Source organism: Fibroporia radiculosa, assembly GCF_000313525.1.
Source record: "Fibroporia radiculosa TFFH 294 genomic supercontigs, scaffold3773, whole genome shotgun sequence".
Classification (NCBI taxonomy): Eukaryota; Fungi; Basidiomycota; class Agaricomycetes; order Polyporales; family Fibroporiaceae; genus Fibroporia; species Fibroporia radiculosa.
In genome coordinates, this window is record NW_012133393.1 from 155,434 (window position 1) to 180,204 (window position 24,771).

Genomic DNA, 24,771 nt, shown 5'->3' on the forward strand with positions numbered 1-24,771 from the left:
TCAGGACATCCAATGTTTATCAGTAAATGTAAGGTTCCACTGTGCGGATGTAAGAAGCAAGAAGCATCATATTTGAATAATTGGCACTCACGATCACAGTCGTCATCGAAATCGAATTTTTCCAATCTGCGGTCCAAGCATCCTATGCCCAATTGGCCCGGAATCTCCGTACTGTCATACGACTTGCCCCATCCCCCAAGATCACTTTCATCGTCCAAATAGCACCCGATCGGAGGAGAGAACTCCCCTTGTAGCCCGACAAAAGTGCGCCCAATAGTGGAAAACTCTACGTCATGTTCGAGAGGTTGGCTCTCTTTCTTTCTGATTTCACTGCCAATAAGGACGTGTGCGTTGGAGGCTTCATCACTTCCCTCGTTCCTGCTGGGAAAATAGTGAACTTGGCGATTCATTGCGGTCTCAGGGAGGAAGATTGGCTTCCGCGGAACCAGGACAGCATCCTCATCCTCCTGATCTTCTATCGCTGATTTGAATAGCGGAACACGATGGACTCGCAACAATCTGTCACTGCATGAAATATAGAGCTCGTTTGCCGCCCAAGTCACAGTATATGGTAGTTTCGTCACAGACAAGGACTCCTTGTTACCTAGCTTGACCCTGACTCGGTGAATGAGGGTAGGGGGCGAACGGCTCGTTTTTCGACTCGAGAGGCGATAGGTGGAAACCAGAACAGCAATGTCAAGCCCTTGTCGGTTCTGAGTGCCTTTCTTCTGCACTGGTTGTTGCCCTTCGAGAGCAGCAATATGCAAGAATCGGCCACATGCGGAAAACCGGCACTTCATGAAGATGTGCCGGGCTGTGATCGAGCTCAGATTAGAAGCAGGATGAAACTCGAGTTACGAATGCAACATACTGTGTGAGGTCGATGCTCGCAATTTACGCACGAAGTATGTTTTATCCAAGAAGTCAACGAAAAGTACATCTCCGCCACCGAGTGGCCAAACGACAAGTGGCACAGTTGGATGAATTGCAGGAGGCGAGTCATAGACCTTGCATCGGATGGGTCGTGTCAGACAGAATAGTTTGGTGTGAGGGAAAGCCCCAGTGTCGAATATAGCTAAGGTTGCCTGTGATTCCCCAGGAGAACTTCTGCCCGTGTGTTTAGGTACGAAAATTTGATTGCCATCTTCGTCCGAGAAGTATGCAACATCCCAATCATCACCGTCTTCGTTGCGTGCCTTTCCATAACCGAATGCAGATCCTGGCACCTCACCTTGATCCGAATCGCTCACCTCTATGTCGTCTTCATGATCGGACGCAACATCCGTATCACTAGTATCGGTGTCGCTGGAGTCTGAGTCCATATCGCGAAAGTGGTCTGCCCATGGAGTGATCATATCGTCGTCAAACACAAAATCCTCGGAAAAGACGGTGCTGCTGTCACTCCAACTTTCGTATCCATCGTCATCCGATTCTTCTGCGTCACTTTCGGATTCAGACGTCGTGGATGAACGACCATCTGATGATTCAGAGTCGGAATCGGATCCTTCGTCATCGACTGCGGTCGATCCACCACTGCTGGGGGTATGGCTGGTGTCCATTGGTGCAACAGGCTCCGAGTCCTCCACGGACAAATCCTTCGTCCGCATCCTTGTTCTCGAGGCAATGACGACATGTTTCCCACGACGACAAAACTCTTCCACGTAAGAAGACTTCTGCGTGTGTAGGGCGACCTGAGGGAGACTGACGAAATCCCCTGCTGTATCTATAGCGAATAGCTGGGTCCCTATGCGAAGCGTCTTGCAATCGGAACTAAAGGCCGCTGGTGCAGCCTTGCCTGTTTGTAGGGGTAAATGAATCGTTTTGCCGACATATAAAGGCCAGCCGCAAAGTTCAGATGACAATTGAATCTCTTGGGTCCTCTTCCTCACCGGAAGCTGTCGGGAACTCAAGCTCCATGTGTCGCACACAAACTGTAGGGAATCTCCCTGGGATTTTCTATCCATTTCGATCTCTATTCAGTGGCTCTACGTGCAGCAAAATGCAAGTGACCACTTACCGCGCTCGCAGTGTCATAATTACGCTCCCGTCTTCTCCAATGCCATCAAAGAAGCGTCCAAGACTCGATTCAAGTCCATCGTCCTGATCTACCTGAAAAACAAAGCTAGAGTATTGACTGTTCAATCGCGACAGGAAGTTGGACTGTCCAAGGGCTCCAAACCAGATGCGGTCTAATTGGCCCATGTAAGGCAGAATGGCACATCTTGGATTCGCTCTATGACAATTCCCGCACGCAAGAAAATATTTCCACTCGTGCAAGAAGCATCGATAATTACGCCAAAGCTTGATACCAATCTCTGTTTCCCGGGAGAACCATGACGGGAAGACACGTCGCAGGAAACGACAACGCTCGTCGCTGGTAGTGACCCGAAAGACGCAGAATTGTAGCTCGACCCATAGGCTCTGAACCTGAATGCAGGTTTGGAAGTTAGAGGATGTGATAAAGGAGTTGAGACGTTGAAGGACATCTTTCTTGTGCAGCTCGGAGATGTCGTCGAGATGTTTGTCCCAATACTTTGCCGCGTAAACGAGAAAATGTTGATTTTCTACAGGATTTCCGACAGCATCCACCCAGCGGCCATTCTCCCTGGTCAGTAATTTTGCATATTTAGTCTGACACAAGTAGACCAGGCATGCGTCCATAGCGATATCGGCACTAATGCGCAAATCGCTCCCCGGATCTCCAACTTCCACAAGGACATCCGGATGCTCAACGAGAAAGTCTCGAAGAGTTGAATGAAAAAGACGACAAGTGTAGTCTTCCTGCGCGTCACCGATCTGGGGCCCTTCGACTTTCGTCATTTCAATCAGAGGTTGGGCGACTTCATGCAACTGCTTGAGGAAAGGTTTGTCCTCAGGATTCAAGTACCCGGTAGAGTTGCTTTTCAAGCACCATATCGCCTCCTGCAATTCGGAAAATCGTAGCGGTCGACGAGCGAACACAATCAAGGCGAATAACTTGCTGTAAAATATCGCAGTGAACAAACTTAAAAAAAGCGAACGTCACAAATGCATACCAAGCAAGCGGACGTAGAGTCTTCTTGAGACGCTTAAAGAATAACGTGTAGTAGTCAAGCAAAGTCGACGGAAGTCCTCTATCCACAAATTGCTTCATTTCTCTTAAACTTGTCGGAGAATTTTGAAGCTCGCTTATCATCAAGCTCGCCCAGAGGAAGCTGCATTCCGCTCGTTGGTGCAAGCTGCGTAAGAACCTCTCCTGGTCAAGTGGTTCTAGCTCCTCTGCCTCGGGTATGGCTTTCGATAGGAAGAAAGCTATATCCTGTTTCACATGGATACTGATATCGATAGTAGGGTATCCGTCAAGCTCCCTTTTTATAAGTGTACGGGGCTGGCTGCTGCACCATAAGCGAACCTTGCTGGGAAAGTCGTTCGTAAGTTGGATTAGAAAGTGGAGTACATCCGCGATATCGCGCCATCGCTCTCCAGTAGTTTCTTCGTCGAGACCGTCGAGTAAAAAATACACCCTCTCTTGGTTCTTGATGAGGACGCGGATGATGTTCTGAACATTCGCGAGAACGGATGGACTCGATTGTGCCACATCGCACAGCTCCGGCGGGACGTCGTGCATGTCTGTCCAGTATTTACATAGTAATTGGAGCGCAAGCATTCGCAGTATCTCGTATGGCTTGTACTGCTGAGCGAAGTCACAGAAATGGAACGCTACCGTGTCCAACCTGGAGCTGACAGTCGAACACAGGGTAGACTTCCCTGATCCTGGTGGACCGTGAAGCCACAAGACCGGGGGAGAAGCTTCTCCTGTCCACGCGACGAAGTCAGGATGTTCGAGCAACCATTGACAAGTACCAGGAATATGGTTCTTCAGGAATTTGTCCCGCCGCAGGAAATTCGGGGCATTCGTATCCAGAGACGAAAGTTTTGAGCAAAGATTGTTGAATCGTTCATCTGGATGGCCAAGATGAAATACAGGCATAATGGATTCCCAGTGTACACTTACTAGGCGCTTCTCGTCGCCGTTCTTCGCGGAATAGACGTTGGTCTCTGCGTTCTTCCTCTGCTCTACGCATCTCATCTGCAGCTTCCCGTCGGGCAATAGCGGCCTCCTCATGCTCCCCTCTCAACTCGATCGCTTGTAGAGTCCCGGCACGCTTGCCAATCTCCTGAGCATCATGCTGCATATCGGCAAGAATGGACTCAAGCTTCTTTGTGCTAAAAGATGCAACCGTTTTCAAAAGAGCGAAGCCTATGGAGCAACATCAGCACACAAAAGAGACGATAGGGGATACTGGCGAACCGCAATTGTCGCATTCTTTGTCAACTCTATGCCAGAACCGTATGATGTTAACATATGAACGACAGAGAAGATTTTGCATCTTCTCATCCTTGCCGTATAAGTTTTCGTGGTCAGTAATTAGCTCTAAGTGATCTCTTAACGATCGTAGCTCATTCTTAATTGTTTCGAAGAGGTTGGAAAACCTGGAAAGCCCCTGGTAACTTCATTTAACCGATTTCACTTGCTACAATTTTCCCAAAGAGCACCTACATCGATTATCACCTTTAAAGCTCCCCAGATGATCGCTGTAGGCATTGGATCCGCCGAAACTAGTAAAGTCCTATCAAATAGAGGGCAAAATACAATTTAAATCTGCCCACCTAAATTACTTATGATAGCATCGAAATCATTTAGGACGGCTATCACAGGATCTACGTATTTGCGAATGATACGCCTCGACGCCTGCATAGAATGCTTCTTCTCTGCAGTTATGATCGCCTCGTTGACGGCCGAAGCGGGTGAGCTATCCGAATTCTCCTGGATTGCACGAGCACAGTTCATGAGGAACCGACGTTGCTTCTTTTTGGGAGGCAAATGAGCAACATATTCCTCCCATGCTCGCTGGAAAGGCGTTTTCCTGCATGACTTGTAAGTTATATTCCGAGCCAGAAAGTCGCGACGTTACTTACCCCGCGCCAGCCTCAGTGGTGGGACTGTCCATCTTTGACGAGCTGTGCAGCGCTCATTATTCGTGACCGTGTGTCGCCCATGGCCACATAAGCGGTGCATGGTAAGCGTCAGATCAAGCATTAGCAATACTCGGAAATCAGCCTGAGTGCTAGCGTACGGGTCGGCGCTTATATCAGAGTCAAGCGCGTGAGTGCGATGCAGTGGCTGCAGGCAAGATGCACAGGGTCTCAGGCTGTTATAGGATATACTACGGTTTTGAGACGAGGCAGCAGAAAGATCTGCGCACAGATGCTACACAAAAAATAGACAATTAAGAGATTTGTATCGAGTCAAGTAATACGAAATTCGACACCCTCGAAAGAGACACATCATATATGGTAGTATGCAGACGTCGTTTAGTATAAAGCACCGCCACGCAACATAGGCCTTTGTATGTGATCAAGGGCCGCGTATTAATATCGATGACTGCGTAAACAATCTTCACGACCTAGGTTAGCTTCAAGCCGAAAACATCCGCGACGAGGCGGGTGGTGCCAGGGACATTTGTAAGCGCCTTGCCAGTATTGGGAGTACCAGAGCGGTTAGAAGTATGTTCGGCAGGACCTTTTCCAAACTCCCAGCGGGGGCGAGAGATGCGAGGTGATGGTCTCTTATCCGGTGGGCCCCGCCTAATCGCCGAAGCAGAGAGCAGCTGGTACGGCCCTCGAGTTCTGGTGCTACAGGACCGGATCTGCTCACGAATCTGCGCAATGCGGATGGCAGTCTCCAAACCAAGCCGGCTCGCCTCGGGGATTGTCAATGGCTCTCGTCGTTCGCACAACGTCGTGTAGGCACCGATCGTCCATTCCCCATGTATGCGATATTTACGCGAGAGGATGATCTTGTCGACCGGGTCCATGCTTAGTGCCTGCAATTTCCGAATGGCCAGCTTGCGAACGTCACTGAAGTCCCACATTGTAGACAAGTTTAAAATCGATGTCCATTCGTCGATTGTATGTGCCTTGTACGTCCCGTATACGCTGCCGTTAGGGTATCATGGACTGACCCCAAGGTGTCCGAGGAGAAGAGACGTACGACGGATACAAGGTTCCTAAAAACCGCTCGATATCCACGCACGAAAGGCCCAAAAGATGTAGAGGGTTTTCATCTGCTGAGCCCTCGGCAGCCTTTCCTGCAGGCTGTGGAATAGTGAAGAGCATCTTGAAGAGAGGCGAGTGTCTGCTAAAAGTTGATCGAAATACTCTGAACAATGTGTTCTCAGCCTAGGTCACACACTATTTAGTGCTACGTGTGCTTACATGCTAGAGGGAAACTTACTAGGATTACGAGATTTCCATCATCGAAGTAAAAGTCTGGATGGTGTACTGGACCTAGATTCCAGCCATTTCGGCAACACTGTATTCACGCGCGGGGTACTGAAATAAAATGAAGACTGACCGCGCTTTATTTAAGGGTACGTTACCAGTATACATGCGCCGAGAGTTTACAACAGGCCACTATCACATGCTGGCTGTACACCAGCAGTATATGAACTACACAAGGATCCTGTGAGGTGTACAAGTGAATATCTGTAAACATATGGATCAGAAACGTCAGCTACGGGCGGGAAAGGCCGGATACTGAATGGTAGGTATTGATACGTACCAGTTTCCTCTGCCAAATGATACAGACTTCCCGAGCGAATACATCTCAAAATTAGATCCGAAAAGCTACAGGTTTGCCACACGAGGTTTCCTCTCCTCAAAAACCCGTTCAAATTCTTCAAACGTCGGACGACCTAGGATAGCGAACATAACATGTGCGAAGGATGTCTTGAATCGCGCTCCCTCCTCGAGTAGTAGATCAGCCCATATGTTCGCCACGAGGTTGATGTTGTTTCTAAACACCCCCGTCCCAAAGCTGCCCAGGACCACATTCCGTACACCCTGTTTCTCAAACAGGAACAAGATCCGCGCCATACGCTCCTTCATCACCGCGCCAATCCTTTCCTCCACACCCGATGCGTCACGGTGGCCCGTCAACGTCTGGCGGACTTGACCCGCATTGACGGCTGCACTAGTGAGCACGTCGATTTCCATCGGTTCAACCCATTCGCCGCTGTCGGCGCGGAACACCACAACGCCGGGGGAGTAAACCATCGCGTGAGAGTAGTACCCGTGCTTGGTATCGCTGTTGTGGACGCTGTAAAACGTCTGTGCTAGCGGGGTCATGAGGGTCGCGTAGAGCGTCGACGATCGTGCAATAGATTCTTCTTGTGCCTGAGCACCACTCTTGAAGCCGCCCCCAGGCTTCACTGCCGAGGCGAAGTTGAGGGCGCCGATTTTGGACGCCTGATTAGCCTGCAGCATGGTGGCTAAGAGCCGACCGCCCTCCAGCGTGGAAACCTCGAGGAGTGCAACCTCAGTACTAGCGGGATTGCCTGGCGCAGGGGTGGAAAACCAGGCAGACAAGAGCGAGTCCGGCGCATAATACTGGGTGTTTCTCTGGGATAGCGTTAATCCCGCACTAAGGTCGTGCATCGTGCCATTCAGGACGTAGTGTCCGCAATCAATAGCTTCCAACGTCTCCTTGGCTATCCCCCGCAGCTGCTCACGCTTCGCATCATGCCTCGGGCCAAATCCGAGCTAGAAGGAGTTGCCATTCGAACGATATACAGAAGAAACAGTACAGTCAAGACTCACCCGATTTCCTCGAGATTTCATGTTCAGACACCCTCCAACGAACCACGAACAAGTCGTATTAATCTTATGCAGACCAATGAGGTGCGGCCTCTGGGGGCGCAGAAAGCAAGGAAGAGGCCAGTAACAAGTCAATTTGAAAGGCCCGGAGCAGGGCCAGTATCAGCCTAATGATTACGCAATAGTCAGCTTGCAGGGCATTTGCCCATTGCCTGGTGTTGTCCTCGAGCACAACATCGCAATCTGAGGCAACGGAAACGAGCTGCGCGCTGGATGTTATGGTTACCCAACTGACTTACCTGCAAGGTGCCAACCACAACAAGAATGATCCGATGCTCTCAGCCGTGGAGTCTGGGGAGTGCAACGTTTCTAAGTATCAGGGTCTCTCGGACTGGAGCAATTGGGTTAGACACAAGCATATATGTGTGGCCAGTTGCAATTCGAAGTCGAAGCGTTCACCACGGGCGCCTTTCATTTATCTACCAATTTGAAGTCTCATTTAGCCGACATTGCTCATCAACAGGATGTAACATGACGTATTGTAACAAACTACACTACACAGTACATTTTGGTCACAACACAATCTGTGCTTACACAATCTGTGCTTGAAGCGAAACACACGAGAGTCAACAGCGCCCTACCACCGGCCGCAAGTGAACGAGATTGCAATCAGAGGAAGAGATCCAAACCCAAGTTAGAAGTCGAAATCTCCACACGGCCAACCTCCGTCTCGCGCTCAGAAGGGATCCATTTGACGTCACCCTTCACCAGTGAGCCCGCGATCGTGTTCGTCCGCACAGTACGCTGGCGCTGGTGCCCAGCGGGATCTTCGACACTGTTATCCGCATGCACGCTAGGGCGGAAGAAGCGTGAAGACGACAGCGCAAAGCTGCCTTCGTATGTCTTGTGCAATGTCGCACGGGCAGGCGAATTCGACGTGTGTGCCTTCATGTTTAACGTGTGGTCGACAGGCGCCTCGAGGAACGCGACGTTCATAGGGCTGTTCGACGTGTGGATGTCGACGTCGAACGTGCCGCCCATACTGTTGTCAGCGATGGAAAACAGGCTGATATTGGTGGCGATGGGACTATAGACGGATCATGGTGTCAAACGAGCTAATACAAAGACGGCAATCGAAAGCGCATACCCGTTGGACGTGTGCAGAGACAACTCGGTGTGGGTGTCGTCGGCAGCATTGAACAGACCGATATCCGTTTTGATGGGGGCGTTCGATGTGTGCAGTAACAACGCCTTCGACGCATTGAATGATCCATGGATAGGTCCATTGGATGTGTGCACGTCGACAACTTCAGCAAACAGCGTCTATGAGACATGTGAGGTTATTTTTAATGCACATTCGGGAACAGCACACCTCAACGTGAATGGGCGCATTGGCGCCCCGCAGGATCAACTTATCAAAGAAGATGGTATCCTTAATGTCGGCAACATAATGAACGAACTGACTCATATCGGTGGCTAGCTTCTTGATCGAAGTTGCCGTGCTGCTGCTGGACGATGCTGGTAAACGAACAAACACTTGGAATCTGATCTGACGGCGTGAATCGTGATGACCAGACCAGTGAAGGGGAGCCTGAAATTCTCCTCAGTGCATGCCCCCAAACGACAGAAATAGGTACTCACGAAAATGCCAACGCCGTTGTGTCCATCCTCCGGCTGTAGAGTGCAGACCGAGGTAAGGCCAAGGAAGTCGTCGATGTCATTGTAGTGCCCAACAATATCTACTTGCGCCATATCGGATCCCTCTTTGCCAGTGTCCGAAATCTCGATCGAGCCGTGTGCGAAGGCAGCATGGCCGCGCGATAAGAAGAACAAGATATCAGAGGACAGAGGGAGCTCGAAGGATGTCTCAGCGGAATGAGCGAACTGGTAGTGTTGGCGTGGCGGTCCATGTGTCCACGATGCAGTCTCAACGCAGGACTCTGGAGTTTCAACGAGAAGCGGCATAGAGGTCTTACGGTCTTTTCCGAACCAATGATTGAGCTAGTGGGGATGGCCGTGAGCTAATCAGGTCAGCGTATCGCAAGACAATATGCTCACTATATGCGTGCTCCCTCGGATTGCGTGGGTCGTGAGGGGAGGCAGAAAGAAGAATAGGAGTCCTGCAAGAACGAAGGCGTGCAAGAACCGAACCTTAGCCCGTCTGCGGGGACGTTGGTCAACGACTGGAACTATGTGTTGAACGCTGTAGGTCGCCTGATAGTCTGGATATGGGTTGAGAAGAGGCGCTGATCCTACTTTCTCAACATCCGCGCTGGGAGCTGCGTGGGTTGGGGTCTGCTCTGGGAAGGCCATGCTGTACAAAGTGACGGTGAGCAAGTTGGCCGATCCGGTCCGCCTATAAGTACTGGTGGAGGATGAGGAGCGCAGTTGCCATCGGTATTCGCACGCGCGGGTAGCAGTACCCGGACTTGCCTAGAAATCGCGCATGTTCCCTGCACGTTCCTGAGTCGATAGACTGCGTGCTGCGGGACCGGTCCCTTGACAGTACCCGCGCTACAGGAAGAGGAATAGGTTTTGATGGACGTCATCCTGCGTGCAAGAATCGTATGGTACTTAACCCGCTGTTTCGCAAAGCCAGCGCGGGGCCCAGACCTTATAAAATGAGCATTCACTCACTAGATATGGGTTCATTCTGCCTAGACGGCCATGTGGACGGATGCTGCGGACTGCGTCTCCAGTCGTAACAGCAACTTGACTACTGCGCATTGTAAAATCGTACAATGGACCTATCGAGCGCTCAATACGGCGCTCCCGTCGAATGCTGGTTTCGGTGCCTCTACGTCGGAGATTACATTATGCACCCAGAAAGCTCGGCGAGAGGAAAGACATGGAAAGTTCAAGAGCGTAGAAATTCGGCTACGGCGGCAAGCATAATCTCGGCTGTCTCAGAGGCCACTACAGCAGATCGATGAGCGTGCCATAAACCGAAACAAACGTTCTCGGTGCGACGCCAATTTGAATCGTACGAGTGGACAGAATGAGAGAGGGCAACATGAGATGCGCACCGAGATACTTATTGCAAATATTTAAATGCGGAAACAAGATAGCTTAGTAAATAAGTTCTGCTAAATTTCTACTCCTCCTAAGCTGTCTCCACAAACCAAAATTAGTGCCATCGGCACACTCCAGCGTCTAACGCGTCAACATCACTTTCCAGTCGCTATCACTGGTCCATGCAAAGTCTCTTCCGCTCCGCAAAGTCCTTCCGGCCCCTCTTTCTTCGTCCAACTCCATCTCTCCACCGCCAAGGCGTCGAGTCATTAGAATCATTCCAGCCGCTGTATGAACGCAAGCCCCCATGGTGGACGCGCTGGACCTACTTGCTGGTAGGCGCAGACCTTGTCGTGACGTTCGTCTTGCTCTGCTCACTATTGTTCCTCAAGTCTGTCTAATGGGTTTCAATCAGATTCTCGGCATGTGAATTGACTTGGAATCACTGGTCACGCTGGGAGCCATTGTCGGAGGCGTCGAAATCGCCCTCTCCGGCCACGGTTGCAACGAATGCGAGTGCCTTGGATGCAGATACCAAGGAGACGAAGGGCCACTACGCTTTGCGTCCATGGTGGCAGAGAGCACCCTTTGCTGGCGGGCAATTTTTTCTCGGTGTCGCGGTCGGCGTGCTAATTCTTGTCAGTCGCTCGCGTGTCATCCGCAAACTGTACATCCTTCCGCCTTCGAACCAGTCTGGAGCTTTACCTTCCCAAGGATCCTCGGCTGTTGTATCCTCCCACGATCGTCGTGTCCTGATTCAATCCGTGCACCACTTCCGCAACCAAGGCAAGCTGTTCCCAATGCAAGATTGCGCACTAGAGAGAGGCCATGACGACGCTGAAATCATCCTCCGGATTAACAATGTCAGAGGTCAACATTGGTTTGGGCTACAAAACTCTACTGTGAATGGCCAAACGCTGCCAGTATGGCAAGCGCGGGACGAGATTTTCAAGACCTGGTATGGCGACGAGCAGGGCAAGAAGATGAGGATGGAGGAGCGGTGGAAGAGTGGGCCGGTGCTGAATAAAGACACATAGATGGGCGAGAGTGGTGAGTCGGCGTCCGCTATATACCCGTGTCCATCTAGGCTGTAGTATTGAGATCTTGAGCTATAGTATTGTCGTTAGAGGTGCCTGTCAGATAACATGTCCTCGTTCCGCGAGGTCCTCTTCAGCTTAAAAATTGTTCATACTGTGTGCATGTCGCAGTTCAGCTATGCAACGTTACAAGTTTGTCCATCTGCGTCGTTTTCTGAGTGCAATTGATGAGTTGCAGTATTGGATACGGCTTAGCGTATCGTTCGCGTCGCCGTGTAGTTGCGCGGGGATATCGCGGTCTCGTGATCGGCCTCGATATGGTATCAAAAATCAGTCGATCTCTTCAGTCTCTCTTGATTTTGTCTGTAGTAGCGACTCCAAAGATTCCTCGTTGCTTTCATCCTGAACAAGGTATGCTCAACAAGCATTTATCTCTTCTTGCACTCACCCTCACGTCAGGAACAGGCATAGGCGCGAGCGCGGGACTAATAGACCGAGTCACTACTTGATAGAAGGCGCATCGCGGTCTGTGACTCGTCCGATCACTTATATAGAGCCGTGTCGACAGACACATCTCTCCATCATCCACCATGTCCACCGTATACGTAGACGAGTCTTCCGGCTCTGACGAGATTGGCAAGGGTACTCAGGAAACGCCTTATCAGTCTCTCGCATTTGCGCTCTTCACCCATGGGTCAGCGCAGGTCTTGATTCGCAAAGATCCTACCGGATCGTATGAGGAGCCGACGCAGTCTGCGCTCAAGAAGGCTAAAAAGGGCGCAGATGGCCTCGAGAAGAAACGAAAGAAAGCTGAGGAGCTCGCGGAGCGTGAGGCAAAGGAGAGGAGCGAAGAGCGGGATCGGAGACAAAAGCTGCTAGAGGAGAGTAAGACGATCGTGCTCACCGAGGATCCTGCCTTACCAAAGGCTGTCAAAGTGAGTGTTATTGATACCATGGCTTTGTATTGCTAACGATAGTGTAGTCCAAGATCAGTAGCCTCACACCGTTTAGATCTAAACGCGTCCGAACATCGGGGTGGGTGCATCGACTTCGAGATCAAAACAAGATCATTTTTGTCGTTCTGCGCGACGGCACAGGGTATCTCCAGTGCGTACTATCCGGGAGAGTGGTATGTTGCCTACAGCCACATCCGTTGCGGGCGTGGCTGATGTATGGGAAAGGCACAAACATACGATGCATTAACCCTGACTCTTGAGTCTACTGTCGAGCTTGTTGGCACCCTTCAGTCTGTCCCGGAGGGTAAGACAGCACCAGGTGGACACGAACTGATTGTCGACTATTGGAAAGTGCTCGGTGCGTCTCCTGGTGGGGAAGATGCGTTCACCAACCGACTAAACGAGGTACGCTAATCTCGCTCTCTAACTCAAGCACTCTGTCTTGACTTGATTTAATTTCAGAAATCGGATCCTTCTATCCAGGCTGATCTACGACATCTCGTTATTCGCGGGGAGACCGCTTCTGCTGTACTGAAATTGCGTTCAGCTCTGTTGAGTTCTTTCCGGACATCCCTGACCTCGCGTGATCTATTGGAGGTTACGCCCCCATGCATGGTACAGACACAAGTCGAAGGTGGGGCGACGCTGTTCAAATTTGATTATTATGGGCAGCCTGCATTCCTTACGCAGAGCTCGCAACTCTATCTTGAGACGTGCCTCCCGTCGTTGGGAGATGTGTTCTGCGTGCAAGAGAGTTTCCGAGCGGAGAACAGGTGCGCATATAGTCTACGTATTTGCGCATGAACTGAAAATTGAGCGACGGCTAGCCACACGCGCCGGCATCTGAGCGAGTATACTCATCTTGAAGCGGAACTGGCATTCATCACCTTTGACGATCTCATGGACCACATTGAGGGTATGGTAGGTCTTCGGTATTTGCTATCATTCAAACACATGCTGGATTCTCCGTAGATATGTGACACTGTGGATCGGCTACTTGAGTCTCCGGACAGTGCAGCACTCATCAAGCAGCTCAACCCCAACTTCACCGCGCCTGCACGGCCATTTTTGCGTATGGCGTATGCCGACGCTATCAAGTGGCTCAACGAACACGGTATCCAGCACGAGGCAGAAGACGCAGACGGGAACGTGATCAAGGACGAGAGCGGGAGCCCGAAGATGGTAGACCATGCTGTCGGCGACGACATCGCGGAAGCGGCAGAGCGCAAGATGACAGACATTCTGGGCGTGCCGATGTTCCTATACGGTTTCCCGGCAGAGCTGAAAGCGTTCTACATGAAGAAGATGAAGGGCACAGGAGAGGGAGGCCCGGTGTTCACGGAGAGCTGCGACCTCCTGATGCCAGGTGTCGGTGAGATTGTCGGTGAGCATATACGCACAGGTCTTCGCCCTGGGTTGCGCTGAGAGTCATGTCGACAGGCGGTTCCATGAGGATAGCAGATATGGAAGAACTGCTCGCTGCATATAAGCGCGAGGGTATTGACACTGCGCCGTACTATTGGTTCACGGACCAGCGAAAGTATGGGACATGCGAGCATGGCGGATATGGCCTTGGTGTTGAGGTGGGTCACTGAATCTCGCTCCTCTGCCGCGAGATGAATCGTTGAATATCACCCCCAGCGGTTCCTAGCGTGGCTAGCCAACCGTTACACGGTGCGAGAGTGTTCTCTTTACCCTAGGTGGGTTCCTTGGTACTTCGCGCGTCTTGATGATGACGATTTAGTATTGATACAGATGGCCTGGCCGAGCGACGCCGTGATTTCAAAGCATGGGTGGGTAGGCTGTATCCTTGTACGATGTTTGTGTTGGACGTGCACGAATATAATTCTGCCAATGTATATCAGCTTCGTCGCCCGAAGTACGTCGCCGATCCTTTATCTTCGCTCGGACAAAGATTATCACCTGGCGTTGGTAATTGGTTTCTCATGATTGCATGGCTCATAATGCGCTGCATATGTACTATGTGGCACGTATGAAATGCACAAGGTCGCCATGTCCACGTTGTCTCTACTTCTCCGATCTTTTCTTTCCGACCATTTTTTTCTTCGACATTTTGAGCACTTGATGGTACTGCTCAATGCCAGCGAGCTCGCGACCCCGAGGGGTCCCTTCACAACTGTCCACATGCACGACACCAGCAGTGCACGATTTATCAATACTCATCAATACTTAGTATGCTTGCGCTCGTTTTAGCCGTTATTGTGATATCTTCGGAGGCTATCAGGTTAAACTTATTGCATGTGGTAAATACAATGTAATTGTCAACTTGAACTTGTCGCATACAATCGCAATAACTGCACATGTGTTACAAGTCCAAACCTGTCGAACCCGTGTCACTGGTACAAACCCCGCATGAGATCCACTTGGTCTGACAGTCACTCGGGAGGAGTACATACCTAAAGACGACAAGAGCAACATGGTAGATGCATTTTTACTTGCTCTTGGGGGGCTCAGCACAACCGCATGCGGGCCAGTTGCAGGAGCCGCCGTTAGCCTCGGTCTTAGCGCACTTCGCGGTGTCCTGCCATGAATATGTATGAGTGAGACCATTGTACATATCCCGGTGTGTGTACTCACAGACATTGTTATTTGAGTAGTTTGGAGTGTGGTGGGTAACTGAAGATTGGCCCATGGACAGGTCGTTCTCTTATATCCCCAGATGTACAGGGAGAGCCCACCAAGGACACGCAAAGATATAACGCATACGGTTCTATTGGTCGGACGTACCACGAATCACGATACACGGAATGAAGTACGACACCTTCGATGCGGATCTGACAGACAGCTCTTCATCAATTGGTCGCTTGAGCCGGACAAAGTGAATATTCATTGTTCCCTTGTTCCTTATCAAGTAGACCCCGCATACTTCCTGACAAGATTGCTATCCACCGTATCCTGCAGAGGAACACATCCAATACCTAAAGTCCTCCACCCTCTGTTAGGTATATACGTCCGTGATCAAGCTAAATATCAGTGGCTTGGAAACAGCCAGCTTGCCTCGCCGCTCATTTTGACTGTAGGTGCTCGCATAGAAGCCGAGTTCATCTGGCGATGGCGCCTGTATCTGCGATGGATGTTGGTTTCAGAGCGCGAGAAATTATAAAGTGCGGGCCTCGGTCGTATGCGCCGTTCTTGGAGACAGATAATCAAGTTCGGAAAGCACTGATCAATGAATCATAGAGAACCAGATAGAGATCAGTTCGTCCGAATAGCGCCGCCAATTAGCAAGAAGAGATCTGTAAGTCCTACGTCAAACGAAATGCACTTGCATCTCCGTACGTTTTGATTTGCCGCAAGCTCGACCAATAGAGCCGCATGTTTTACGTCCAAATTATGGAGCTTCCTACCTATCTGGTATATAAGGAGGACCTTGCGGTCTTCACTTCCTCACTCAATCCAAACTACCCAAACTACCCAAACTACAATGTCTGTGAGTACGCGCCTGGACAGAATCACTACAAGCCCTCATCACTCACGCATACTCGTGACAGGACACAGCAAAGTGTGCTAAGACCGAGGCTAACGGTGGCTCCTGCAACTGGCCCGCATGCGGCTGTGCTGAGCCCCCTAAGAGCAAATAGATGTTCAACCACGCAGCCCTATTAAAGCTCCAAGGTACGTGAGTTTACTTTATGGCTAGTCGTTGACGAGCCAGAGGAATCTGACAAAAATCCTATATCAGCAACACTCGAGGCGGAAGTCAAGCGGAGGTCTTGTTTGTGCCGGGAATGAACTCATATTAGGGCCGAACAAATGTCAACGGTTGTTGTATAGTTGCTCAAGTCTATGATTTGAATCTGATGTTGATCAATGATCCTGAGGGTTAAGATTATCGCCAGCACACTCCAGCTGCCTTAAGGCTCTCCAGAACATGAATCATGACAGACAGGAATCAACGACGTCCTGTCAAAAGCGCGCACTAACCAAGCGGTGTCATATGAATCATGAGCTCTGCTCCATCCACACTATCCGTATAATCGTGTCAGCGAGTTGAATCCGGTGAACGGTATCATCGGTATCATAATGCTAGGTAAGGTACTGTTGGAGGATCGCCAGACAAGGGTAGGCGATATGAAGTCGATCGACATGTCCGTACCTTCCTGTGTATGCTCCACGCATGCTAAGGGGCGTATTGAGCTTTACGCGGGATCACAATGCAGGGCCAGCATCCTGTCAAAGCCGCGTTATTAAAGTGTAGTAAACTGTTTGCAATTCTAGACCCTGTCTTCACTCTTGCTCAGTCATACCCTCACATCCACCACCTCCTCATGTCCTGGGTACGAAAATCGCGTCAATAAGATAGGGACGAAAAGTATTGCGTAGTCACCGCCAGACGTCTAGTAGGACACCGCGCAACAATCTTGTCTGCAATTGCCACCCAGCACACCTGCGCCATGTTACCACCGGTAGAATTTCCGTGCCAGGAAAGCTGCCAGCGTGGTCGGGACGATCGGATTAATCTTAGCTCAGGAAAGAGTACCACGAAGCAACGCGCAGATCTATCGAGGATATTCTCGTCCTCCATGACAATTGCAGAGTCCATGAGGTCGATAGTCGTGATATGGTGATTTTGCGGGAGTTCGTCGTGTTCTAAATCCAAGCTGATTTGCGAGATATCTATCGGGAGGGCGAGTTCTCGCAGCTGCGGACACGACTTGATCAGTCCTATGAGACCATGGAGCGTCACACGCGACCTTTTCTCCCATCCATGAACGGTCCCAATTTTCAAACTTTGCAAACCAGGCCAGCCATCTGCTATCCGAAGCATCATCAAGTCGCCTAGATCGTATTGACAGATGAAGGAGAGCTGTAGATGGGTGAGACTGGTGAGGGACAGAAGAGGGACTAGCTCGTCATCTCCAAATGCATCTTGCTTTAGGGGGAGCCTCACAGGGGCGGTTCGTATACCGACAACATGGAGCTTCCGCAGCGCTGAATAACGCTTGTGCATGCTTGATAAAAGCTTGCGGCGCATAGCCGATGACGACGTGCCCGTGGCTTCGAGACTGACGTCCTGTAGGACACTTGAATGAATTCGGTCGAGTAGGGCGGCACACGAAGAAACATCTGCACCACAATATACATGCAAATGGCCAAGGGAAATTACACGGAGAGAGGGAAAAAGAGGCTGATCCCGAGTTAAAAGTGGAGCCAAGTCGTCATTGGAATCTGCAACGAAATGGAATTCAACTAGTGAGGGCATGAGGGCAATGTGGATGAGATCGTTGGAAGAAAGCTTCATGTCAACGCGGACGATGCAAAGGTCACTGGATGAGTGAATGACATTCAGAACCAAATTAGGCGACACTAGCATCCCAATCATTTGACTGTAGAGGAAGAGGAATTTCAAACGCGGCTGAGTGTCCAGCACGAATTTCAGATCTTCGGGAGTAAATGTATTTCCTTGGTCTGCTCGTTGAGATACTGCGAGTGTGAGATTTAATGACTCAAGTTGTTGTCCAACAAAAAGAGGGGCAAGACCAGTGTCTCCTACACCAAGCCACGTGAGGTCCCGCAATTGAGAAAACAGCAACGGTTTCGGTCGTTCTGTAAAAAGATGATGATAGCCTCTGTTTAGGGATCGACCGAAAGAATCCTTCCGTTGATCTTGAATGCGACGCGAATCAAATTTGAACACTCTGATCTTGCCCCCATAGTAATCGAAGCGCTCCCAGTCTGCAATGGTGAGAGGTCGTGTAATATGCTGCAATGCGATTGTCAGTATCCCGGTCGTGCAAGAAAATGAAGGACATGTTCACGCGTACCACTGTAGTCGATTCTTTGCGCCACGCATCCGCGGGCAATGTCTGAAGCACCCGGTCTATCCCCAGACTAGAATGCCAAAGCCGGTTGAGGGCAGTATCAGTGAACGACCTGCAAGTGAGTGCAAGTGCCAGGACTGTGCCTGTATCGAAGTGGCGTGCCAATTGACTTTGCTGCACGGATATCCCCTCGGCAGCATCATATATGAGACGGCTTTCATACGCGTAATTGACAACGACAGCGAAGATATCATCGACTTCGAGGCAATGATGCATTAAGAGAGATGCCTTGTACGTACTCAGCATCAGCCAGAGTAACGAACCGAAGTACAATGCGTGACTGACTCACCGTCCTGCACTCAGGCTCACAGATTCTCGACACGCGTAAGTTCTTGAACAGCGATGGAAAACGTATCAATCATTGGCACATCAGTTCATTTATATACGTTATTGCTCCTCCGCAGTGCGTGCATGGCCGCTTTGAGCTAGTCATGGGGACAGCGGCAAACTGTCAACCGATGGTCTAGGTAGTCACTAAGAGACTTACCAGCACCTCTGCTCGGAAAGGAATTGGGAAGGAATCAGATATTTCTCATTCATGCCTCTTGACCTGCTCGCGTCCTATTACGTCCATCCCCTTCGAATGCATCAACGTAGACGGCGACCTTGCAGGCTTGAGACTACGTGGCCGAAAGCGTGAGATTAGTGGATCCTAATTCAAGCTGTCGGTTTCGCCTGAAAGGAGACTAATAAAGCCGGAGGGGATTCGGGTTGCGAAGGCACTTTGGGTCTGAAACTTACAGGAGCCAGTTGTAGTGGTACGAAAGCAGGACGCATGCACAAGCATGCACCGGGATACAAAGCTCTCGTTGCCGAATATAGCCACCTCATCCGCTTCCACTGATACAGATACTGTTACCATCATCATGTTTCTACCCCTTTATCGTTGGTATTTCGCCGATGCTGTTCACGTCTTCGAGAGACCTGTCTCCGCTAGCAGTCGCAACAACTCCCACTGTCATGAAAGCAGTGATCATCAATCTCCAGCTCTTGGTATGCAACTGGCGACTTCAATTGGGGAGAGAGTAGATATCATCTCAAACCCCACGTCCTCCGACGTCATTCGTTAAGGATAATTTTCATGGCGCAAACAATGTAAATTTGGATGTATTGTATACATTCTTAGCAAGCGCCGTCCCTCCATACTACCACTGCGCCCCTTCGAGCATGCGTCACTGGTACGAATCTTGCGTCAAATTATCTGCTTGGCCCAACGCTCGGGAAGGAAACATACCACAGGACGACAGCAACGAGATTGCGGATGCATTTTTACTTGCTCTTGGGGGGCTCGGCGCAGCCGCACGCGGGCCAGTTGCAGGAGCCACCGTTAGCCTCGGTCTTGGCGCACTTTGCGGTGTCCTGAATAGACGGTGAATTTCACCAAGGTTGGTAAAGTCAGATCGGTACTCACAGACATTGTACTTTGAGTGGGTTTGAGTGTAGTTGGGTAACTGAAGATTGGTGCCCAAACAGGTCCTCCTTTTATATCAGACGAAGATGGCAGACAAACCCAAAGAAATGGAAGCAGGAATAACGCATATGGCTCTATTGGCTGGGCCTGCTACGAATCGCAATACGCTGGAATGTAAGTAATGCCTCCGAGACAGACTTGACAAATGATCCTTTGGCAATTAGCTACACAGACTGAACGCAGCAAATATGCACGGCTCTCCTGCCATTAATAAGGCTCGGCCAGGTGTTCTCCATCTCACTTCTGCTCCAAGAAAACCTTCCGTGGCGTCGCACTTCCGTACACCGACATGGTAAGGCCTTCTAGTTTGTTTGTATATTGGTATCTTTAAATGCAGAGTCGTGCCGCTATCCTGAGTCATTGATGCATCGAAATTTGAAAAAGTGTCTAGACGCCAATGATTAAAGTACGGTTGCCCCGATTTTACGAAATTGAGCTTGGTGAACGAGTAACAAGAAAACCCGATGTCGACAAACTCGAGGACATAATTATGTATGATCGCTAAGAGACTAACGCGACTCTCTGCCGCGGCGCAGCGACCTGGTCACAATTTGAATCGTCTATTCGCCTCCAATTACCTGCACCTCGAATTCCTTCGTAGTGAACCCACGCCTTCAGTCCAGCTTCATTTCCTGGGCGTATACGGCGCAGGCCCACAAAAGGGATACGTCGCCGACCATCATATCTGCTCGCAACTTGTCGTCTGGGAGAGCGCAATGTACCTATCTCGCGCCGGATGGCCTCCCAGCACGCTTGTGCGGGATCGTTGACTAATGGACGTCTATCTGGAGGCAGCTGCCAGAGTGGTCGGGAGGGGACGATGCGTTCAAGCCTAGGCAGGAGCGCCGCAAGGGACCATGCAGCACTGTCGAGCGCATCTCCATCCTCCGTCGCGACAATCGCAGAGTCCAGGAGGTCGACCGTGGTTATGTGCTGATTCTGCGCAACCTCATCATGTTCTAGATCCAGACTGTTTCGCGAGATGTCCATAGCGAGCGTGAGTTCATGCAGCTCCGGACAAAACTGGATCAGTCCTGCGAGCCCGTCGAACGTCACACGCGATCTCTGTCTCCAGCCGAGGTAGGTGCCGATCTTCAAGCTTTTCAGCGCGGGCCAGCTAGCTGCCATCCGAATCAGCATCGTGTCGCTCATATCATGTAGACGGATATACGAAAGTCGCAAATGAGTGAGGGTGGCGAGTGATAGAAGGGGAGTTATGTCGTCGTCCTCGAGGACATCGTTGACATTTAAGGAATGCCGTTGGCCGGTCCATGATGATGCTTCAGTAAAGCAAAGTTTTTGAAGAGTCAGCCGACGTACATGCAGAGCAGATAAAAGGTTCTGGCGCATGGGAGATGACGATGCAGCCACGACATCGAGGCTGGCATCCTGTAGCACACCCGAATGAATTTTCTCTAGTACGGCAGTGCACGAAGGGATGAGAGCGCCACTGTGCTGATCAGAATTGCCCGGGGAAAGTTTGCGGAGAGAGGGGAAGATGGGTTGATCTCGAGCTGCTAAAAGCGGGGCCAAATCATCACCCGACTCCGCGACGAAGTGAAGTTCTCGCAAGGAGGACATGAGAGCCAAGTGGATCATATCATCTGGAGAAATTCGCATGTTGACGCGGAATGTGCTTACTTTATTAGATGAGTGGAAGGTGCTCCATGCCAGCAGAGGCACCACCGGAGCTTGATCTACATAACAGACTCGAAGTGTTCCAACTGCGGCAGAGGGCCAAATGCAATATCGAGATCTTTCGGAGAGGCATCACGGCATAAGGACCTTCGATCAGACGATACGAAGGTGACGTTTAATCTCTCGAGCTGCTGTCCGACAAAAAGGGGTGCAAATTGACGACGGTCGCTCATACCAAACCATGTGAGGATGCGTAGCTGGGGAAACAACAACGGTGTAGGTCGTCCTCCAGAAAGGTAATGATAGCCTTTATCCATAAATTGGTGAGGAGCATAATGAGGGATGCAAATATCTAGCACTCTAATCTTCGCTGCATAGTAATCAAAGCGCCCCCAATCCGTGTCGGTAAGCAGTCGCGTAATGTGCTGTCATTCACCGTCATTACCACCACTGTTCCCATAAGAGGACGAAAGATTGTGCGCACCGTCTCGCTGCCGTATTGGTCCTCTGTCCGCCAGACATCGGCGGGCAATGTCCGGAGGACTCGATCCATGCTTGACTGCGTATGCCACAAACGGCCCAGAGCTACGTCGCTGAACAACTTGCAAGTCAGTGCCAGAGCTACAAATGCAGCTCTATCTGACTGGCTCTTCTCGATTGACTCCGACAGCGGTAGCAAATTATGATGTTCAGTACAAGCGACAGGACACGGAGGGTGATTGTTGTGCACAAAATTGACGATTGAAATGAGAATTTCTTCGACTTTAAGACAGTGATGCATTTGGGATGGTGCCTTGTACGCACCATTCATGCATTAGTCATTGAGCGGAGTCCAAGTATGATGAAGAACTCACCTTCCTAGGCTCAGGTTCGCACATCTTCTTATTCCAAGTCAGGTTGAAGCGCGAAGACACGCTTGTCAATGATCAAGATGCTTGAACAGTTTATTTATGTGTGGGCCTGGTCGTTTATTCACAGCCACATTCAAGGCAAGTTATCAAAGCAGCTGCGAACAGTCAGGCGACATCTATCAGACATCTTAAAAGTACCTACCACAACTTGACATGGTCAGCATAGCAATTGAAGCCGGGCTTCGTGCTGTCTGATTTGCTTTGCTTTGCTTTTCCCATATGCACGTTGCTGCTACGGATGAGTACCACTCGAAGAGCTGAGACTGAACACACGGCGGGGCTGACTATCGATATTGTGAAGCTCTTGCGCATTGTTGTAGCAAGCTTTGAAGGAACATCTCAAACTTAGCGAAAACGATGTGCAGGAGGGATTCACTTGCTGGGTGATTACGGTTCATCAGCATATCATGGAAATGCTTCTTGGGTGCTCCTCTGGCGCAACGAGACAGCGCAGGTACATCTGAGGGGAGAAAGACGAGGCTAGATGAGAAGTTGAGCGACAGCGGTTGTGGTGAGCTGTGCGGTCTAATATCACATGGCGATGGTTCCCATGCAAGCCGTGCTAGACCAAGGTGATGTTGCTAGTGTGAACTCAGATGTGGGGGGACCAGTGGTAGACGTTTGAATTGAGTATCAAAGATAGAAACATTGGGGATCAGAAGAGGATTTTGGTCCGGACGTTTCAAACGATTACTTGGTGGCCATCACCTTGACTTGAAGTAGAACTTTGGCACAGTCAGTTGAACGGGACCCCGATGACTCTGACTACGTAGGTAGGGCCACGAGGCACCATGAGTGATTATCGTGCTCGCGAGTGTACGCTCCCGTCGGGATAAACATGTAGTCTCGATGGCTATGCTCAACGCATCTGTTAAACGCTGTGCGATGGAATAATGGAATTCAATGTAAGTTTAGGGTACCACTTTCATGTACTTACAATAAGGGATCTCGAGTTTCTTCTTGACTTCTGTAGGAGCGGTGTCACGAACGCGCCTGAAGTATTTCCGATAAGACATAATGAGTGACGCTTCTCGCTCCATAGCTAACGCTTCTTCATCAACATTGTGGTTGGTCTCGTCTGAGTCATCGTCTGAGTCCAAAGCACTTGGTAGTTCTGCGTCAAAGTCCACGCCGTGACCGACTTCTAAGGTATTTCCGTAGTGCGCTTGTGATTTCATAGCCTGTACAGACGATTCGAAGCATTTGAACAGCGCTCTTATAGGAGAGGAGGCAGAAAAGCTAGGCCTAGATTCAGTGGATGACAAGAACGTTATACTTAGACAAAGGATAGTTAGTGCACTTCGCAGTGTCCTAATTGGGAAAATCAACGTCGGCAGTAGATTCTACAAAAGGTACATAATGATAGAGCTGCACCGTGCTCGAAGTTTATTTTCGAGCGGTCGACGTCGTCTATATAGCCTGTACGTATCTTCGACACGTTTGGGTACGAGACCAGCCTGTACTGCCGTTACGGTGAACTATAGGGCAGTTGCAAGCCAGTCAAACAATTCGGGCTATCAGAGGTTGACAGAGGACTTACCCACATTCCCTCGAACCTCGGCATCGCATCGTCTGCGAAGCTGCGCACCTTTCGCCCGCGGCCATGACTATGATAGTGTGCACGTATGGACAGGACCTACCGGAACTATCTAGGAATGGCAGGTGGTAATCAAGGTTTTCAATTGCATCTGATAGACTACGAATGACTCTGTCACCATACGGACAACCGCCTTAGGCTATCCCTTTCGAATGCAAGTGTGTATAAATATAGTTCATAAACGCTGCTACATTGTTGATTGTCATCTCCAATTTCGCGTCTCTGCCAGTTCATGCCAGTGACCGACTTCAAACTGATGAGGCTCATAGATTTTTATCCTCTTGGTTTGTGTCCAGCAGTCGCTATTAGGGCGCATCAAAACGAAGTCCTCCCCCCTGGAATATATCACTTTGTATGCTGCTGGCCGATCGAATTGATCCAGTCTTCTTGAGGCGCGTTGTTCCCCAAACACAGTCCACACGCAAAAATGCAAAAAAAAAAAAATCAATTTTTGTACAGATTAATCCCAACGATTGTGGCACTTCAATGCAATTCGAAGATGTGTACGCCGTGAGCGAGTGCGCTGTATGGGCCTCGCGTCAAAACTATCTGGCTCGACAATGCCCCACGAGGAGACATACCTCAAGACGACAAAGCCACCATATTCACTTGCTCTTTGGAGGCTCAGCACAGCCGCATGCCGGCCAGTTGCAGGTGCCGCCGTTGGC

General features: G+C 50.3%; 9 protein-coding genes across 9 annotated transcripts; 2 read left to right on the plus strand and 7 right to left on the minus strand.

The window, feature by feature from the left end:
- Positions 1–19: 19 nt before the first annotated feature.
- Positions 20–4,991, minus strand: FIBRA_05105 (uncharacterized protein; the record flags this gene model as incomplete). Its single annotated transcript, XM_012326883.1, has 10 exons — positions 20–39; positions 92–814; positions 872–1,956; positions 2,018–2,980; positions 3,036–3,942; positions 3,995–4,240; positions 4,292–4,484; positions 4,541–4,599; positions 4,651–4,907; positions 4,960–4,991. The coding sequence occupies 10 exons, from the start codon at positions 4,989–4,991 to the stop codon at positions 20–22; spliced, it is 4,485 nt and encodes a 1,494-aa protein (XP_012182273.1).
- Positions 4,992–5,447: 456 nt separating this feature from the next.
- On the minus strand, positions 5,448–6,159 carry FIBRA_05106 (uncharacterized protein; the record flags this gene model as incomplete). Its single annotated transcript, XM_012326884.1, has 2 exons — positions 5,448–5,979; positions 6,035–6,159. The coding sequence occupies 2 exons, from the start codon at positions 6,157–6,159 to the stop codon at positions 5,448–5,450; spliced, it is 657 nt and encodes a 218-aa protein (XP_012182274.1).
- A 510-nt stretch (positions 6,160–6,669) lies between these two features.
- On the minus strand, positions 6,670–7,662 carry FIBRA_05107 (uncharacterized protein; the record flags this gene model as incomplete). Its single annotated transcript, XM_012326885.1, has 2 exons — positions 6,670–7,584; positions 7,642–7,662. 2 exons carry the CDS (start codon positions 7,660–7,662, stop codon positions 6,670–6,672), a joined length of 936 nt encoding a protein of 311 aa, XP_012182275.1.
- Positions 7,663–8,307: 645 nt separating this feature from the next.
- FIBRA_05108 (uncharacterized protein) lies at positions 8,308–9,951 on the minus strand (the record flags this gene model as incomplete). The annotated part of the gene is made up of 5 exons (XM_012326886.1): positions 8,308–8,725; positions 8,786–8,961; positions 9,011–9,229; positions 9,280–9,639; positions 9,697–9,951. 5 exons carry the CDS (start codon positions 9,949–9,951, stop codon positions 8,308–8,310), a joined length of 1,428 nt encoding a protein of 475 aa, XP_012182276.1.
- An 881-nt stretch (positions 9,952–10,832) lies between these two features.
- FIBRA_05109 (uncharacterized protein) lies at positions 10,833–11,687 on the plus strand (the record flags this gene model as incomplete). Its single annotated transcript, XM_012326887.1, has 2 exons — positions 10,833–11,008; positions 11,066–11,687. The coding sequence occupies 2 exons, from the start codon at positions 10,833–10,835 to the stop codon at positions 11,685–11,687; spliced, it is 798 nt and encodes a 265-aa protein (XP_012182277.1).
- A 590-nt stretch (positions 11,688–12,277) lies between these two features.
- On the plus strand, positions 12,278–14,238 carry FIBRA_05110 (uncharacterized protein; the record flags this gene model as incomplete). The annotated part of the gene is made up of 7 exons (XM_012326888.1): positions 12,278–12,622; positions 12,670–12,816; positions 12,869–13,048; positions 13,106–13,416; positions 13,471–13,564; positions 13,616–14,027; positions 14,084–14,238. The coding sequence occupies 7 exons, from the start codon at positions 12,278–12,280 to the stop codon at positions 14,236–14,238; spliced, it is 1,644 nt and encodes a 547-aa protein (XP_012182278.1).
- A 2,717-nt stretch (positions 14,239–16,955) lies between these two features.
- Positions 16,956–18,702, minus strand: FIBRA_05111 (uncharacterized protein; the record flags this gene model as incomplete). The annotated part of the gene is made up of 2 exons (XM_012326889.1): positions 16,956–18,368; positions 18,430–18,702. 2 exons carry the CDS (start codon positions 18,700–18,702, stop codon positions 16,956–16,958), a joined length of 1,686 nt encoding a protein of 561 aa, XP_012182279.1.
- A 1,756-nt stretch (positions 18,703–20,458) lies between these two features.
- FIBRA_05112 (uncharacterized protein) lies at positions 20,459–21,538 on the minus strand (the record flags this gene model as incomplete). The annotated part of the gene is made up of 1 exon (XM_012326890.1): positions 20,459–21,538. The coding sequence occupies one exon, from the start codon at positions 21,536–21,538 to the stop codon at positions 20,459–20,461; it is 1,080 nt and encodes a 359-aa protein (XP_012182280.1).
- A 1,672-nt stretch (positions 21,539–23,210) lies between these two features.
- On the minus strand, positions 23,211–23,684 carry FIBRA_05113 (uncharacterized protein; the record flags this gene model as incomplete). Its single annotated transcript, XM_012326891.1, has 2 exons — positions 23,211–23,374; positions 23,444–23,684. The coding sequence occupies 2 exons, from the start codon at positions 23,682–23,684 to the stop codon at positions 23,211–23,213; spliced, it is 405 nt and encodes a 134-aa protein (XP_012182281.1).
- Between the last annotated feature and the right edge of the window lie 1,087 nt (positions 23,685–24,771).